This window comes from Oreochromis aureus, linkage group 22, assembly GCF_013358895.1.
Source record: "Oreochromis aureus strain Israel breed Guangdong linkage group 22, ZZ_aureus, whole genome shotgun sequence".
Lineage (NCBI taxonomy): Eukaryota > Metazoa > Chordata > Actinopteri > Cichliformes > Cichlidae > Oreochromis > Oreochromis aureus.
Window position 1 is genome coordinate 40,786,199 of NC_052962.1, and position 16,865 is coordinate 40,803,063.

The 16,865-nt window shown below is 39.4% G+C and overlaps 1 protein-coding gene across 1 annotated transcript; it reads left to right on the forward strand.

Moving 5' to 3' along the window:
• Positions 1-7,706: 7,706 nt before the first annotated feature.
• LOC116314048 lies at positions 7,707-14,204 on the forward strand. Its single transcript, XM_039605375.1, has 15 exons — positions 7,707-7,799; positions 8,535-8,689; positions 9,226-9,439; positions 9,582-9,657; positions 10,223-10,473; positions 10,935-10,991; positions 11,169-11,242; positions 11,628-11,728; positions 11,876-12,076; positions 12,237-12,323; positions 12,525-12,778; positions 12,931-13,059; positions 13,142-13,282; positions 13,780-13,903; positions 13,975-14,204. The coding sequence occupies exons 1-15, from the start codon at positions 7,767-7,769 to the stop codon at positions 14,202-14,204; spliced, it is 2,127 nt and encodes a 708-aa protein (XP_039461309.1). The 5' UTR covers positions 7,707-7,766.
• Positions 14,205-16,865: the final 2,661 nt, after the last annotated feature.

Sequence of the window (16,865 nt, forward strand, 5' to 3'; positions counted from 1 at the left end):
TGTATATATATATATATATATATATATATATATATATATATATATATATGTACATTACAGCAGTGAGCTTGAACTATGGGTCAAAGATCAGGGGTGCAAAGCCTCACAGATGATGTGCAGCAGTGGGTCCCTCAGTCTGTCCTCACTCTGGACACTTGCAGTTGTCACACATGGAAATCAAATGTGTGATAAGCTGCAGGATTCAAACACAAGTGTAACAAGTGTAATCAGACAGAGAGAGAGTGCAGGACAGACAGACAGGTGACAGTCTCAGGTGTATACACTGCTACAAAACAGCACAAGAGAAGGAGGATTTAGTGTTTGTGTTATTACGAGTGCTAAACAAGAAGAGTTCCCAGATGGTCCAGTGGACACATGTGTGACTCCTGTGATTAAAGCATCTTTCTTTCAGCTTAACGAGTGAACCGTCAGCTCGTTCAAACACACGTTAAAGTCCGTTTGGCTCGACACCACCGAACAGAGGCAGCAATATAACATAGCTAACATTAACAGTGCAGTGAATCCTGCTTGTGCCGTCATATTCAGGACTGCAAACCGAGCAGCATCACTGACTTTCAGCTCGTTGTGTTTGTGGATATATGACTGACTTTAATTATCCATAAAATCATCACATTCTCTGTAAGATTAAGGTCGACTATATATATATATTTATAAGTAGAGGCTTTAAAACCAAGTTACCGCTGAAAGTACAAACATCACTAATGTCACACAACTTTGCCAACAGTCATGTTTTAATGTTCTTTGTTATTAAACATTTGCACATAAATAAGTGACATCATATTCAGTACTTATTTTTGACAGTTCACTCTTCGGCCGCTCCCTTCTGCCGTATTTTGCGGCAAAATTATCCACACCCACCGCCGCGCTATGGATTGTGGGATATAAGGGACCACGAAGCGTGCACCGGACCACGCTTGATATTTGGGGAAATCGACGGCGCATTTGGAGTATGCATTTGAAGTACACTTCGGATTGGGACAGCCGTCGTCACGTGGCGGTGACGTAATCGCACTTAAAATGCGTACTTCAAGCGTGCAGACCCTGAATTGGGACACAGCCTTCGTCTTATTAATCTTTCTGGGTCACAAAATAAACTTTTAACATATTTTCAGGCGAGAAAGTGGCGGTGTAAATTTCAAATATCTGCTTGGTTTATCAAGACATCGCATATTTGCAAAAGTGCACCGACGTTTTCAGAGACGTCTGTTACCCACCCGCTCGATAGCAAACCGGGGGATTCAATGGTCGCTCGAGCCGGCGAGAGCAGCGGACTCCCGGCTTCATCGTTTTCAGACCCCCGCTCGTTCGCTACTCAGGTTAAACATGATATATAAGTCACTCGGATAACTTAAAAATGCAATTGTTTGCCTTATTTCGGTGTTTTATTTGTTTGGGAGTAAATCGGTTTGGCTGAGATCAAAGTTATTAGATTATTAGATTAAATAAAACTTTATTAATCCATCGGGCGGGTTCCTCCGGGATTTTCACACAGCTGAATAAACGTCAAACAGAAAACTGATTAAACAGAAGTGTGAGACGGTCGAGAATTTACGCCAGTGTCCTGTTATATTTTAGATAGCAAGGAGCAGACGGCCGAGTTTATTAAACTCCACCGACACAGCGGTGACGCAAATCTGAAGGCTAGACTGTCCCATTTCACAGCCTCGCACTTCCGGCCTTCTCGGTCTTCGAAGGACCCGGCCCACGTAGACCGCGAAGGCCGGGTCCTCCGAAGGATGCAGCCGACGTTTTGGGACACAGCTATATACTGGACGCAGCATGGACAGGAAAAGCAGCTGTAGTTGAAACAGGAAATGACATCAAAATCCTTTGGAACCAAAGCAGTCGCCCCCTGCTGGCTATTAGAAGGACTTCAGCGCTGGCTCCACTTCTTACACCTGGAAGCTGTGATCATGTTTAATTGCATCTTCACATCATAATCAAGTCGTGTTGATTATAGCCATCATAATCAACACGACTGAGGGAAAGTCAGGCACAGGTTAAAGTCCAAAAAAAGGGGTTTTATTTAAGCCAAAAACAAATTTAGTTAAATTATACAGAAAAATCTCAATCTTGGGTCCATAAAAGAGGTCACAGTAACAGAACTCTACTCAATAGCTGACAACAACCAACACTACTAACTCAAACTGACCTCCCTAAACGAGACAAAGGGGAGACTTGAATAGTGGCTGATCAGCTCACAAAAACAGTAAAAGGGCTTGAACACACAAACCTAACTGAAACTAACACACCAATGGCCCAGAGCCGTGACATCGCCCTACCTGCAGGTCTCCACATAGGCTTGCTCCGCCCCTTCTCCACCTCCTAGCTCATCAGTCATGGGACTGCAGCTGCTACTGAGCTAAGTCGGAAAACAAACATGAAATCGTACAGTGTAAACTAACTAATTTTAGAATACGGTATTATGTGATTGTATAAGTAAATTTCTTTATCCTGTAAGTTAAGAAAGAAAAATATACGTGTAGAGTTGTGTGTAAGCTTCTACTGTAACACTGATGTTTGGTAGATCTTACCGCTGTGTGGCTGTAACTGCAGCCATCACAACGACTATGGTTGTATAACCAACTTCTTCTTTATGACGTCACCTCAGGTCAGCCATGTCTGTGCTGTCTGACAAACATGGCTGTGCAGTTAGTTGTACTGTTGTACAGTTAGTGTGTTCCAGGTTTGGTAAGTGAAATCCTGCCTTCAACTCTCAGAACCAGAGATGGTCAGTTTCAGGAGATGTTCCTGCTTGAAATGAGCAGGGTGTCCTTTAACATCTGGAGCAGCTGCCGTCTTTTTAAAAATACGAGACATCTGTTTTGTTTTCATGTGGAATTAAAAACACTTCCAGGAGTCAGGCTGTAATCCAGCTCTGCTTTCTCCAACAATTCACCGGTTTTATGGGCACCTCAAAGGATCGTTTTGACATATTTTGTCTCTAAATCCAAGTCCACAATGATCCCACTGTTTTCCCCCACAGTCACAGCTACAGCGTGGGAGAAGATGAAGCTGCGCTCACAGGAAATAGAAGATGCAGCTGCAGTGTACAGGTTGGTAATGAATGTAGTCCAAAATCTGAATAACCCCAATGTAAAAACCAACGCACCTGCACCGTGCAGCACTGAACATGTTGTATTTGTAACAGGACCACATGCTGAACCGTAATAACCACCACCATAACGGCCGTGTGAGTCACAGGATGAATGAGAGAAAACTTAATGTTTTACATCACAGGCTTCAGTTGGTAAGAAATAAAGATCGAAGCTCCAGGATGAAGCATAGCAGGCACTGTTCTTCCTGTTTGACCCGTGCTTTAGATTCATTCTGCTCAGGGCTCAGAGCACCGATGTGGTTTGAAGCTCTATCAGGGTCCGTTTTTTAAAGAGCAGGTGTTGGTGGTTAGAAATCCAAGCTTAAATTGCACGAACATGAAACGTGAAGCAGCAGTCATCGGGTGAGCCAGCACCGACTTTGATTTCGGTCCAAGCTTCTGTTGGGTTTGTAATAAAACATCATCCAAACTGTTGACTCAGTGTCTTCTTTAATAGATGTACACATTACGTTTTTACAGCAGCAGACACCCTGCCAAGGCCATGGTGTCTTTCTGATCGTGTCGTGCCAGACAGCCATCATAAAACTCTTGAAGTGGCTTCAGGTTCCGCCACTGCTAACATCCCAGCAGTGCTGCGCAGCCATAAAGCCCATTAAAGGCAAATCTACCTGATTACTGTTGATTTTTGATGACTTCTTTCTTCTTTCCCAGCTAATCAGTGCAAAGTGCAGTGGGATGGGTCAGTGTGTGTGTCACTGTCCTGCGCTGCTCTGCTGTTTCAGCTTTTTAGCCAGGTTGGGCAGGTGAAGGTCGGAGTGCTGGGTTCCCACTGAGCTCATTGTCAGCCAGGAATTAAGCACCAGCTCTGACATCCCTCTCATCCAGATTGTCTGCTGTAGTAGTAGAAGTAGTAGTCATCACAGGATAAGAATCCCAAAGTGCTTCACAATAATACAATAAAGAGGCCCTTCTCTGACTTTATGACTTCCAGTATAACCTCTGTGTTTCTCTGTTCCCAGTTAGACTCCTCCTGCACAGCCCACTAGTCCCCACAGAGCTGTCCTCCCTCTGTGGAGGTGCAACATATCAGGCAATCATCATACTGCACACTGGGACTTTCCTGTGGACTCCCCAAAAGTTGATTCTGTACCTCTGGATGAACAGAATAGAAATGCCCTCATGGGATAAATGTTCCAGCAGCAAAGTGACAAAGGCAGATGGAGCACGCACACAGAAATAAAGAACAGGAAAGGAGAGGCTGTAGCAAATTTAACATAAGAAAGGCTGTTCAGTTATTGAAAATAACATACTCGGATTCAAAGAAATGAGCAGCTGAGTGGGATCATTTTTTATAAAGATGCTTAAAAGCAATAACGGACTATTTTACAGAAAACTGTGCAAAAAACAGCAGATGTAAACAATGTGTTATGTTTGTTGGGAGCAATGGTGGAGCATGTATGAAGACCTTCCTGTGGGCTCGCCTAGATCAACTCACCTCTCTCTCAGTGACACTGGTCCCCGTAAACTAAACTGTCCTCTAGAATCCTGTTGGCTGACACCTCCATCATAATTGCTCGTTCTTGTCAATAAACAGTCAAACAGATGACGGCGCATGGCAGTGTGTAAGTTGTAAAATAAAATAAAATAGCCCTTTATTGTCATTGTACATGTACACCGAAACTGTGGGTGCTCCACATCAACAGTGTTAAATATGAATAGTAGACGGCAGAAATAAATAACAGGAGAAGAAATATACAAAAGCAAGAGGAACGCACACACTGGAGAACAAAGTGCTTGGAATTTTAAAAGAGCCTAAGGTGTGAGGACAGTCTGTGTGGGAGTGTCCTCAGTGATCAGGGTCACTCAGATTGGTGAGGTGGGTGGGCAGGGGTGTGGTGTGGAGTGGAGGGGTAGTGTTTGTTAACAGTTTTCGGCCATGTTTACACTAATGCGTTGTTGTTTGAAAACGCACCTTTTTCTCTCTGTTTTGGCCTCCCGTCCACACTGAGACGGCATTTTCGGTCAAGGAAAACGCAGCGTTTTGAAAACGCTCCCCAAAGGGGATAAGTTTGAAAACGCTGTTTTCGCGTAGCAGTGTGGACAGCGAACCTGGAGCCTTTACAAAAACGAAAACAGATTTTAGTCATGTGACCAATTAAACTAAGATAGCGGAGTGCATTACACAGCAGTTGTTTTGTTTGACGGCCCTATTAGAGATTAATATCAGTTTGTACATGCTCCAGATAGCTTTTCTTCAAATTCTTTAATTCTCACTCGCTTTTGAAACTTTGAAAAACATTTAAAAAACTTGGTGCTTTTCAAAGACGTTTCAAAGAGCCGGAAAGTAAATAAATGGCAAACAGAAATATGGCAGGTTGAATCGTCTTACGTTTCACGCATGCGCAGTACAGGAACGTTTCAATGTGGATGAACAACTCTTCGGAAACGATTGAAAATGATAGTGTGGACACGGAGCATTTTCAGACGAAAACGCCATTTTCAAATTTATCCAGATGTAGACGTAGCTTGAATGGCCCCGCGGGAAGAAGCTGTTAGTGAGTCTGGAGGTGTGAGACCTAAACAACCCGAGGCGTCGACCACAGGGCAGCAGGTCAAACAGGTGGTGGGCGGAGTCAGCTGTAATGGGCCTGGTTTACGGTAGGTAATAGGTAATAGGTAAACTTGCCTCACTCACTCATCCACACAAGAACCTTTTCTGTCTCACATTCACACGCATTCACACTCCTATGTTGGTCCAAAAAGCAACACGGGGTTAGCATCTTCCCGTCTGGAGCAGACGGCAATCGAACCACCAACGTTCCGGTTAGTAGAGCCTGACCTACAGCCGCCTTATATACCATGTCACCAGCACTATGTTGCTAATATCACACTAACTGCTGCTCAGACATTGCACATGTTCCATGTGCTGTGGTCGTGTTTGGAAGAACCGATGTGTGGTGGAAGCACCACAAGTTGAGGAATTAATTTACTACAAACTAAATGTGGAGCGTACAGACTGATGTACACAGAGCTGCATGAAGAGCAACAAACAGACACTGATGATTGGAGTGACGGGTTAAAATGAATAGTGTGGATAGTAAACCTGTCCACACTGCTGTACGCAGGTTGTGTGTATTGTGTATTGTGTATTTTGCTGTACAGTTATTTTATTTTAAACTTTAATTCATATATATTTTATCTTATTCCTTCCCAGCTAAATTTACCCTTCATTCTAATTTGTGTTGTACAGTTATTTTATTTTCAACAAATTCATATATATATTTTATTTTATTCCTTCCTAGTTAAATTTACCCTTTTTAATTTTCATATTTATTTCCTATCTTATTCATAGCCCTTTCTTTTTTCCTTAGGTCACGAGCAGTTGTGTAAGCATTTCACTGCATATCGTACTGTGTATGACTGTGTATGTGACAAATAAAAATTTGAATTTGAATTTGAATTTGAATTTTATAAAAGCAGCTGTAAGTGTGAGTGCAGGGAGACGCCATACAGTCAGTGGCAGCAGGAAAACTCAGTGTTGTGATTTGATATTTCCTGCCATGTTTGTGCATAAATACAGCTCGTGTCTAATGAAAGCCTAAAGTCACTATTAATTAGCAGGTACATGGCGCATGTTTGTGCTTTCCACTCTCATATTCCAGATCGGATTAGCTGCTGTTTCCAAGCAACAATGAGTAATTACATTTTTTCCACTGGGTTTCGACTTTGCTTTCTGGACCTCTGCACAGGCAGGTGGAGAAGGTGGAGCTCACGAGTGGCAGATCCTGTTTACAAAAGCCACGTGAGGTGCAGCTAATCAGTGGAGAGCGTGATTGTAGGCAGCCGCTGAAACGGCTTAAACACACAAAAAACCGAGGCGCTGCTTAAAGGATCGGTTTGTTAAATAATGACTGTGGAGCTGCGTGTTGGCCTGACTCATCCTACTGTACGTGTCAGTAACAGAGTTCTGCTATTGGATTGCATTAGATTGCACCAGCAGACACCATTCATTCCTCTGAGTTTCACAGCCAGCATGTGCAGCAAAAAGCATCTTTTATCAAGTTTGTGTACGTGTCTGCAGAAATGACAGCTTCTGTTCTAAAAGCCATCATTTGACCCAGTAGTGTCAATACAAAGTATTGATTAGAGCAGGAAAACGAACTGATGGAAATGTGAGTGTTTCAGAGGACTTTGCCGCGGTATTCGGATCAATGCAGGCGAATGATGAAAACAAACAGAAATGTATGGGCTCAAAATGTGGTCATAAATATTTTGTACTTGTAAATCGGTTTTGTACTTGTAAAAAAGATTTGTATCTGTAAAAAAGATTTGTGCGTGCGTAAAAAAGATTTGTATCTGTAAAAAAGATTTGTGCGTGCGTAAAAAAGATTTGTATCTGTAAAAAAGATTTGTGCGTGCGTAAAAAAGATTTGTATCTGTAAAAAAGATTTGTGCGTGTGTAAAACAGATTTGTGCGTGTGTAAAAAAGATTTGTGTGTGGACTTAGCCAAAAAACCCCTGCAAGTTACAAGTACGAATTTTGACCCTATTTTTCTTCCTTTAAGCTGATTGGTCAATGTCATGTCAATCACAAATTAAACAATCCAATCAGAGAACAGATGGGCTTGGCTGTCGGGGGGGATGCTTTACGGACCTTCAGGTCCTGGAAGGGTAACACAGTTTGAAGATGGAGGACAGCGGTGGCGCTTCTGCAGCGCAGGTAAGCTTTAATTTATGGTTTACTGGAACAAGCTAATTGTCCAGACATATTTTTGAATATCATGTTCGGTTACTACACTGTAATTTTCACGGTGCCAAAAGCTAGCTTAAAAGGGCTCTCAACATTAGCCCTAGTGTTGCATGTGTTCAAATAGTCTCCTGTGTGGCACGGTCTGTCTGCTTAAACATCAGCATCGTGGAGAATTATGTGTTTGGATTTAAGTTTAATCCCGATGAGATGTCGTTTTGGTAATATTTGGAACTGAAATGCTCTGACTTGACCTTAGCACTGGTCCCAGGTCACCCCCGAGTTTGTGTTAGAGTAATACTACAGTAATTACAGTATACAACAACTTTCAACAGCTACTGAAAGTTAGGGGACCTAGCTTCACTTTCAGTAGCTGCTAACGCGTTAACGAGCAAACCGTGCTAACGTGTTACGCTGCACTAACTTGGTAACGTAAAATCGGTTAACGTCATTTTAAGGAGATTACCGCTGACAGCACAAATATATGTGCGTGTATAAAGTATTTGATTTCAATTTTCTTCTACTACTGTAACTATGGCTTAACAAGCTTCCTTAGTGTTCTTTTAAACTCTCACTCATGACTATTAGTTATACTGTTAACTATTTTAATATCAGGTTAATAAGGAATAGGGATATATCGGGAAACCATATGGTATTGTTTAAATGAAGATGCAGATGTTCAATAACATATAAATATATTTTCAACAGGAGCCAAAGACTGCAATAGAGAAGGCTATACTGAATCTTGTGGGAATTCTGTCAACTTCCCAGTCTGATATTAGGAGTGGAACTGCAACCACATCTGTTACAGCGACAGTGCCTCAGCAAACCCCAAGAGTGAGCACCCAAATAGAAATGCAAAGGTAAAAGAAAAGAAATTTGCCAGTAATGCTACTCCATTCATTGGGGAGTGTTATGGAACAATAATCTAAGATATTCAGTAAAGTAGAAGCCCAGATAATTAGGTTTGTATTTCAGTTGTTCATATTTTTAATATTCTTTTCCTGTATTCTGGAGAAGACACAACATCTGTACTGACAAGGATATAATGAATACTGGATTCAAGCAACCCTTTGGTTTTGAGTTACTCTTTGGTTTTTGTTTAAAAATATAATTCATAGGCTTTAACCTGGCATGCACAAAAGTAAAATGCTGCATCCATGATTTGTCTCTATTGTGTGTTCAGCTTTTACTCTTACTCTCTTTTATGTAAGTCATCTTTTTATTTAAACAACCTGTTCTGCAAATTACCTATGCACTTGGATCCTCCTTAAACATCATTATGACATTTCACCTTAACAGTAATGCAGTACTTTTCCAATCAGATGAGTAGTCTTGCTTTAATTTGGAAGAAATTGGCAAAGTGTTTAATGCCTCAAATGTATAATCTTATTTACAGGTCATTTCCAGCAATGTTTCAAAGAAGGCAATCCAAAGGAAAGAGGCCTTTCCCAGCTCCTAGTAATGTCATACATGCAGTTCGCAACATTCAGTTGCAATTCTGTCTTTTGCCTGATTCCACGACAAAAACCCCAAAGAATGAAATACGGCTTCTTCAAGCTGGACTTGGAAGGCGAACTCTCAGCATAGCTGACAATGCTGATCATGAAGAAGTACTTTTCTCAATTTTAGATGCCTTTATCTTGTCAAAAAAAATCTAATTTTAAACTTCAAAATTAAAATTGAAAAATGTTACAATTTGACTTGACAAACTAATCATGAGGAAATGTTTGATTTCTTTTAACCCTAATTTAGATTACTATAGCTCTGCATGAAGAGTATCCGAAGATGAAGGCCCTAACTGGTGGATGGCTCTTGTATAAAGCAGGAGGTAAGTCATTTTAACTCCCCGACTTTGTGTCTGAGTTAATAGAAGACATTTACTTAGAGCAAAAAGCATCCGGATAAGTTTTAGAAGAAGCTTTTCTGTCTAATTAAAACATTTCTAACACTTCTTCCGAGAATAACTTATGGAACACTGATATGGCTTTTATTATTTAGTTTTCAGATTTGTTGGCATGGTCTTGTTTTTTTAGATTAACTCACTTTTTTTGGCGCATTGTGATTGAAAAGCAATAAAGGCATAAGATGCACATCAATACACTTCCATTGTTTACAGGTATAACATCAACAGTACAGCACCACTTATTAAAAAACTTGAATATTCTGAATATAGTTATGAATGAAATATTGTTTTAGTCTAGTGATTCATTTAACATTTTAAGCATTGTTTAAAAATGAAAAGTATAGGTTGATACAAGGTAGTTTTTAAAGACATTGCTATACAACAGTAGTGTTCCATAATGTTATGGATTTATTTGTACTTTATGATCTCAACTTTTAGAACATTACTGTATTGCGAATGCATTTTACTTGGTTTTTGTTCCATATTCTAGGTGGTAGCGGACAGAGAAATCTCTCTTTAGTATCTCAGGGAACACAAGGCTACACAGCCAAGACGCTCAAGATGGCCACCAACAATGGAAAAAATACACTTTATATTGTCCCTCTCCAAGAAAAAATTGATACTACACCTCTTCCACATGATGCTGCAGAATTCAGCAAAATGCCGAAGTCTCAGTGCAAGACCTGTGGTGTGACTATGCCTCTTCAGCTACTTGTTTGTCACGTAGAAAACTGTGTACAAGTAAGCCAAATTCAACAGTAAAACAAACATTGCTACCACCTTTGCTAAAACTAAAACTTTTAAGTTGTATTCCTTTTACTACTTTCAAAATGGAAGGACAGAATATTATGCTTTACCCAAGACTACTTTGGGTGAATTTCCAGAGTCAATGTATGTGCTGAAATCAGTCGTAAGTTTTGCTCTAAATGTCTGTGAAGTTTCTCAGTCATCCCAGTCATTGTAGTGTAAAGAGTTTGGAAAGAAAACATCTGGACTTCTATAAGTTTCCTTGAAGATGTGCCACCTCTCATCTGAGAAGCTTCTTCGTTTCTTTAGAGCAATTGATGGAGAGTCCAAAACTTTATGCCCTATTGGAGTGTCCCCATGAGGGCTGTTGATCCCCTAGTTTGTTCTAAATGACAAATCGTGAGCAGCATGTACCTACCATAAATGTGTAATGTAACATTATATTCCTTTACCAGGAAGCTGCGTGTGAAAGCATGACTGACCAGGCACATCAGAATGAAGTCCAATTGGAGGTGAGTTCCCAGATATATTTAACATTGTAATATGGACAATACAAAATTCCAAGCAGATCTTTGTTCAACTATTTCATTATTTGCTAATTACCTGTGGCATTCTGTGCTAGATTTGGACTGTTCATCTTTTGCGAGGACTAAAATAAATACACTTTTTAATTGCAATATCCTCTTCAGCCTTCTTGTCCTGTTTGTGGAAATCGTTATCCTCCAGATGACTTGGTCTTGCATGCCAGTACATGTGGTGATCGGTAAGTTCATTTTAGTTGGACAACACTAAACAAATGCTATGTGTAGCACATTTATAGTTGCTCTTGCTTCTGCCTTTGCATCATGTCATAGCAGGGGCTCATCCTTACCTAACCTGTTCATCTTCTATGATCATGTTGACCACATGGATGAGCTTTTATCAGTGTTCATCCTGGCATTTTGACAATATACTTTTGCTTCTTTAGAGTGCATTGTTTAGGTCACCTTGTCTTTTATTGACAGTATTCCTGCATCTATCTATCTATCTATCTATCTAGATAGATAGATAGATAGATAGATAGATAGATAGATAGATAGATGGATGGATCAGTGTATATATGTTTAAACACTGATCTTTTTTTTTCTTTTGCACCACTTTGGGTAAAGTGAAGTGGATGACCTGCATCACACAGCACATGAATTCAGAGACACACTTCTCAATTTTGCTGCTGAGATGAACACTGACATCCCAGCCAACAATAAGGAAGGTACTTTTCATACCAAATGTCAGAGTATATTTAAAATTCCAAATTGACGTGCTTACCAGAAAGTGTGCTGGGCCTTAATTTTTTGGCTTACTGGGTTTACAGTACAAAATGTTATTTTTGCATACAATGTACTTTATCTTTTAGTAGAACAGTGGAAAAAGGCCAGTGATCCCCAAGATGCTGCAGTTTTGTTTAAGAGGCATCTCTTAAAGGAAAAGGAGGAGAACCCCACAATCACAGCTATTATTGACATTCGACAAGATCAAACATCCCAGAGCCGAGAGATCATTGCTTTCTACAAAAGACCACAGATTGATTGGGCAGGACCTTTTCGTTGTTCTTTACAAGGTAATGCTTATGGTGAAGCATACATTCAGTTAGTTTCTTTAAAGGCTGTTTAACATTCCAACTTGGTAAATGAGGATTTTCCATTAAAGGGTGCTGTAAAGCAGTTTGTAACTTTACTTGTGTTGTTGTTGTTTTTTTCTTTTTCCCAATTTTAAAATAGGTGACACAGCTGTTGGCACTGGGGTCCAGAGACATTTTTTCAGCATGGCAATGCTAAAGTTGCAACATGGCTTTAACATCCATAGCGGTATGTTTCTATATCCTTTTCTTAATTAATGTGAGATGAGTTTTAAAATAATCCATCGAAAATTTTACTCCAAAAATTAAAAAAAAAAAAAAAGATACCATTGAAGTATTTGCATCATGTTTGACAACTTCATTAATCAAGTACTTACGTCAATAGATAAAGCTATAGCTTTTTTATTTTGCTTGTACTGTTCTTCTCCAGGTGCAGCCAACATGACCCTTCTCTTTGAGGGACAAGAGAACCATCTAGTGCCTTCTACTTCTCAGATTTTGGCAGACAGTGACTTATTTGTGGTAGCAGGCAGAATGATTGGGCATTCATTTTTGAACGATGGGCCACGATTGCATGGCCTCAGCAAGGCTATTATTCACATGTTGGTCCATGCTGATAGAGACACTGTCACTGTCCAGCTCGATGATGTGCCAGATCTAGATATTCGTTCTACAATTTGCATGGTGAATACTAATTTACTTCAAGCCTTAGTGAAATCATAATTTAAATTAACTCATTTTTATATAACTGTAAATACCCCCCCCCCTCAAGAAAATGCAGATTTTTTAGGCAATATATTTGCAACATACTAAAATGGAATTTTCTCCTCTATAAGCTTGATGGTAATAAACACCTCACTGAGCAGCAGAAGGATGACATTAACAATTTGGCCATTTCCTGGGACTTGCCACCCGTCAGTGCAGAAAACCGCAGATGGCTGTTCCAACAGCTTCTCCATCATGCAGTAAGATTGCCCTTTAAAAATTGTTTTTAGATTGTCATCACCTAAGCAAATATCATGTGGTTATTTTTAATTATTGTTTTAGGTGATAGGCCGAACTAAAAGGAAGACAAAACACATCAGAAAAGGTCTGAAGGACACCGGATTGTTGACTATGCTTCAACAAAGACCTGACACAGCCTCAGTGGTCTTTCCCCAGCATGAAGACAGCATTCTTACTGCACAGGTATTTCAATGCATTTCTAAGATGCCGACTACAGTTACAAGGCTAGTTGGCATGACAGTTAATGCTGCTTTTAGGGAGGCTGTAGCTCAGGAGGTAGAGCAGGTCATCTACTGATCAGCAGTTTGTTAAGATCCCTGGCTCCCTGCTCTGTATGAATTTTTTGTAGGAAGTACTGAAAATAAGAATGTGATTGTGAGAATGATAATTGTTGTAGAAAAAACTTGGAAGGGTCTGGGAGAGTAGAAAAGTAAGAATCAGTCCTTCTACCATTATACTTTAAGTGAGACAAAATGATTGATTGATAATACTTTATTCATCCTGAGGGAAATTCTTTTAAAGGCTGCCAGATAATCCAGTGCCATCATGAGCACCCCATAGAATACACCATATATAAATGCCAAGTGTCGGAAAAAAGTCCCTTCACAAATGTAACATGTAAAAAAACTGTTTTGTAAGGCAGTTGCATTCCTAAGTGTGTCTCTGAAATCTCGTTTTAGGCTGTTCTTAGCCACATTGTTTGGCCAGGAGATGAGGGCGATGATGAAGACGATGATGATCCACCTTACCCACTAAGCATCCAAATGCAAACAGTGGGATTTCTGAAGACCTACATTGAAACAGGCAAGTGTAATTGCATTGTGATTCAAAATTTGAATCTAATTTGATTTCTAATGCATTGATTATCTTTACAGCCACTCCATTCCAGCTCAGCCAGCTGATGAGGTTTTGGGTCGGATGGGAAATTCCGACTGGTACCATGAAGGTTGAAGTGGTCAAAGCAGACTACCTCATATCCTCTACATGTTTTGGAACGTTGCGTGTGCCTGGGCACTTCCACGAGTACAATGTCTTTTCCAAACATGTTGATGATTGCATTGCAACTTGTGCCACAGGTTTCGCCTTATTTAAAAGCAATTTGTAGACACTGGATGTCGAATAAACTTTACCATGCTTGAAAAATGTTTTACATAGCCAAAAGTTTCACTGTTACCTAGGCTTATTGATTTTTGGGAATATTGTCATGCGATTTTAAATATAAAATTAAAGTTACAGTTCCCACCATTAATTTTTATATTTGAAGTTAAGGAACTAATGACTGTGTTATTTAGGGTTGTTTTGTTAACTTAAAGTCATTGTCATGCATCCGATTCACATCATCTCTTTGTTTGAAGCAGTTTCATGGATTACAAGAAGTGAAAAAAAGTAGATTAATACTAAAGCTGTATTAAATGTTACACAGAGGCCAATGCTGTTGAATATAATGTTAATAAAAATCTGCCACACTGTCAGCTGTGGTCAAGCTATTTAATTACCGCATGCAGGACAGCTAACACACATCAAAACATTACAGTTCTACAGTCATGAGAGTTTTGTCACTTTCAAGCTGTTATCAATAAAGTCAAGTTTTGAGCTATGAAAATTGGATGATAATTTTCCGGATTATTTTTGAGGTTGTTTGAAATCATTTTGTAAATCAAAGGAAATGTGCTTGAACACCCCAAATTAAAATCTAGAAGTTTTCAAGGACATGGATTTGGAGCAGCAGTTATTGGACTTAAATACAAGTTACATTCTAGAATGGTTGCCACTCCATCAAAGTTAAGAAAAAGAATTCTTGTCAGACTGTAAATAAAGTAGATTAATTGAATATTGCCTTTACAATTAAATAAAAATAGAAATCAGCAAGAATAGGTATGATGGCACCTAAACAAAATTTTATTGAAGCTATTATTAAACAAAGGACTTACATGAGAACAGAAAGCATTTATCATGTTACCTTTGCATTAACTGACAGATTATCAGGAAAATATAACTGTAAACTCATCAAACACAAAATGCATTAAGATTAAAAACTGAAAATAAATATTGATGCAGACTTTTAGTAACTGTCCTTGGATACAAAAACTGATAATTCAACATAATGTAAACATCTGTTGGGGCATCTTATTTTCAACCATCACTCTAGATAAAGCTATAAATCCTGCCTGTTCTCAAGAATGCCTTCCACATACTGGACAAGGAACTGTAAATGTCAGCCCCATAGGACATCGAGGGTTCCATGGGATTGAAAAGGTGTCTCACTCTTTCCAAATCCTCACTGTCAAGTGGAGACACAAGTTCTGGAAGGTGAATACCAGTTTGGTCCAAGTCTGCAATGTCCACATCTGGATACTCTGCCTGAAATTAGACGCCATCAATTCAGGAAGTCTTTAAAATACATGCTTTATTAATTTTGTCAATGATATACATATATTTTTTTTTTTCAAAAAAGCGATTTGAAGAATTTAAAGATGTGTAATCATACCACAATACTTTCAGGAGGATTGACTGGATTCTGAGTCTTTCCAATCTCCCATAGTTGGTTTGGGGTGTAGTTCCGCTCTGTCCTAAGAGAGTGATTGTTCCAGCCTTCAATAAACGTCTCCAAATCTGCTTGGATTCGTGGCAAAAACACATACTGTGCACAAAAAGGTCAGTACAGTTTGTTGGATCCAAGAGTCTGTCTTCCTCAAGTCCGTGAAGAAGATCGTAGTAGATGTTGGTGACAACATTCCAAACATCAGCCACAGGCGTTCTATCCTTTAAAACAAAACAAAACAAAACAAAAAAAACATTTAAAAAAAAAAAATCACTATACAGTGACATTCATCCTCATAAAATGAAATAATTTCCAAGCATTCTGTGCAAACAAAATGTTATGGGAATACTACACCTGGCAATCAAAAATATGTTTTTGTTGTAAATTAGAATACCTTTGGTTATGCACGCTTTTGCCAGACATAAAGCTTCCTCTACCACAGCCCCGAACTTCAAACATGTATCGAGCAATGTCAACATTCTCAACTCCTTGGTCTCCCTCACTCTAGAAATATGAAAACAAAGGATGCAGAAATGACAGAGTATCACATTTTAGCAATATTTTAAAGTTAAACATTTAAAGAAAAATGTGAATGTTTTACATTCAACTGTATAATATTTTAGGTCTCTTTGAGCTCTTATGCAGAGCTATATTTGTAAATATTTTCCCCAAAAGTACAATGCACAACTAGTAATGTTAACTTGCAAAGTCAGTGAAATGGTTGTTCTGTCACAGTCTGGCTGAGCAGCTGACTGTGTGAAGTATGAATAGTGGACCCAAGTGCAGACAAAAATGGAATGTGGAACAAAACTTGAATGTTAACAGAAAGCAAGCCGTTTCTTAAGCCTGGTAAAAACTATACAAAACAAAAGGCAGAGATGAAGCTAAACTGGGCAGACTAAAGATAAACATAAAAACCAAAACATGAAACTCGCCGTGGATACAAAGATACCTGAAACATGGAGCGTAGAAGCAGAGACGCATGGAAACATGGCACAACAGACAACATGACAAAGAATGAACAGAAACACACAGACTACATACACACAAGTGTGATTAGAGAAAATGAAAACACATGGGAAACAGCTGACACTGATTTGACATATTTGTCCATATTTATCTGATCTTCTACATTTGTACTACATTTGTACTCGCCCACTCATACACTTCGCTCTTCTTCAGTTTCCCTTCTGTCTGTTCCACATGCTTGCCTAACTACAATGG

Excerpts from the sequence above, each read along its gene's own strand:
- LOC116314048 (XM_039605375.1), top strand. The coding sequence starts at position 7,767 with ATGGAGGACAGCGGTGGCGCTTCTGCAGCGCAG. Across the intron at positions 11,729-11,875 it reads CCCAGCCAACAATAAGGAAG|AACAGTGGAAAAAGGCCAGT; the intron begins GTACTTTTCATA and ends ATCTTTTAGTAG. Across the intron at positions 12,779-12,930 it reads TTCGTTCTACAATTTGCATG|CTTGATGGTAATAAACACCT; the intron begins GTGAATACTAAT and ends CTCCTCTATAAG.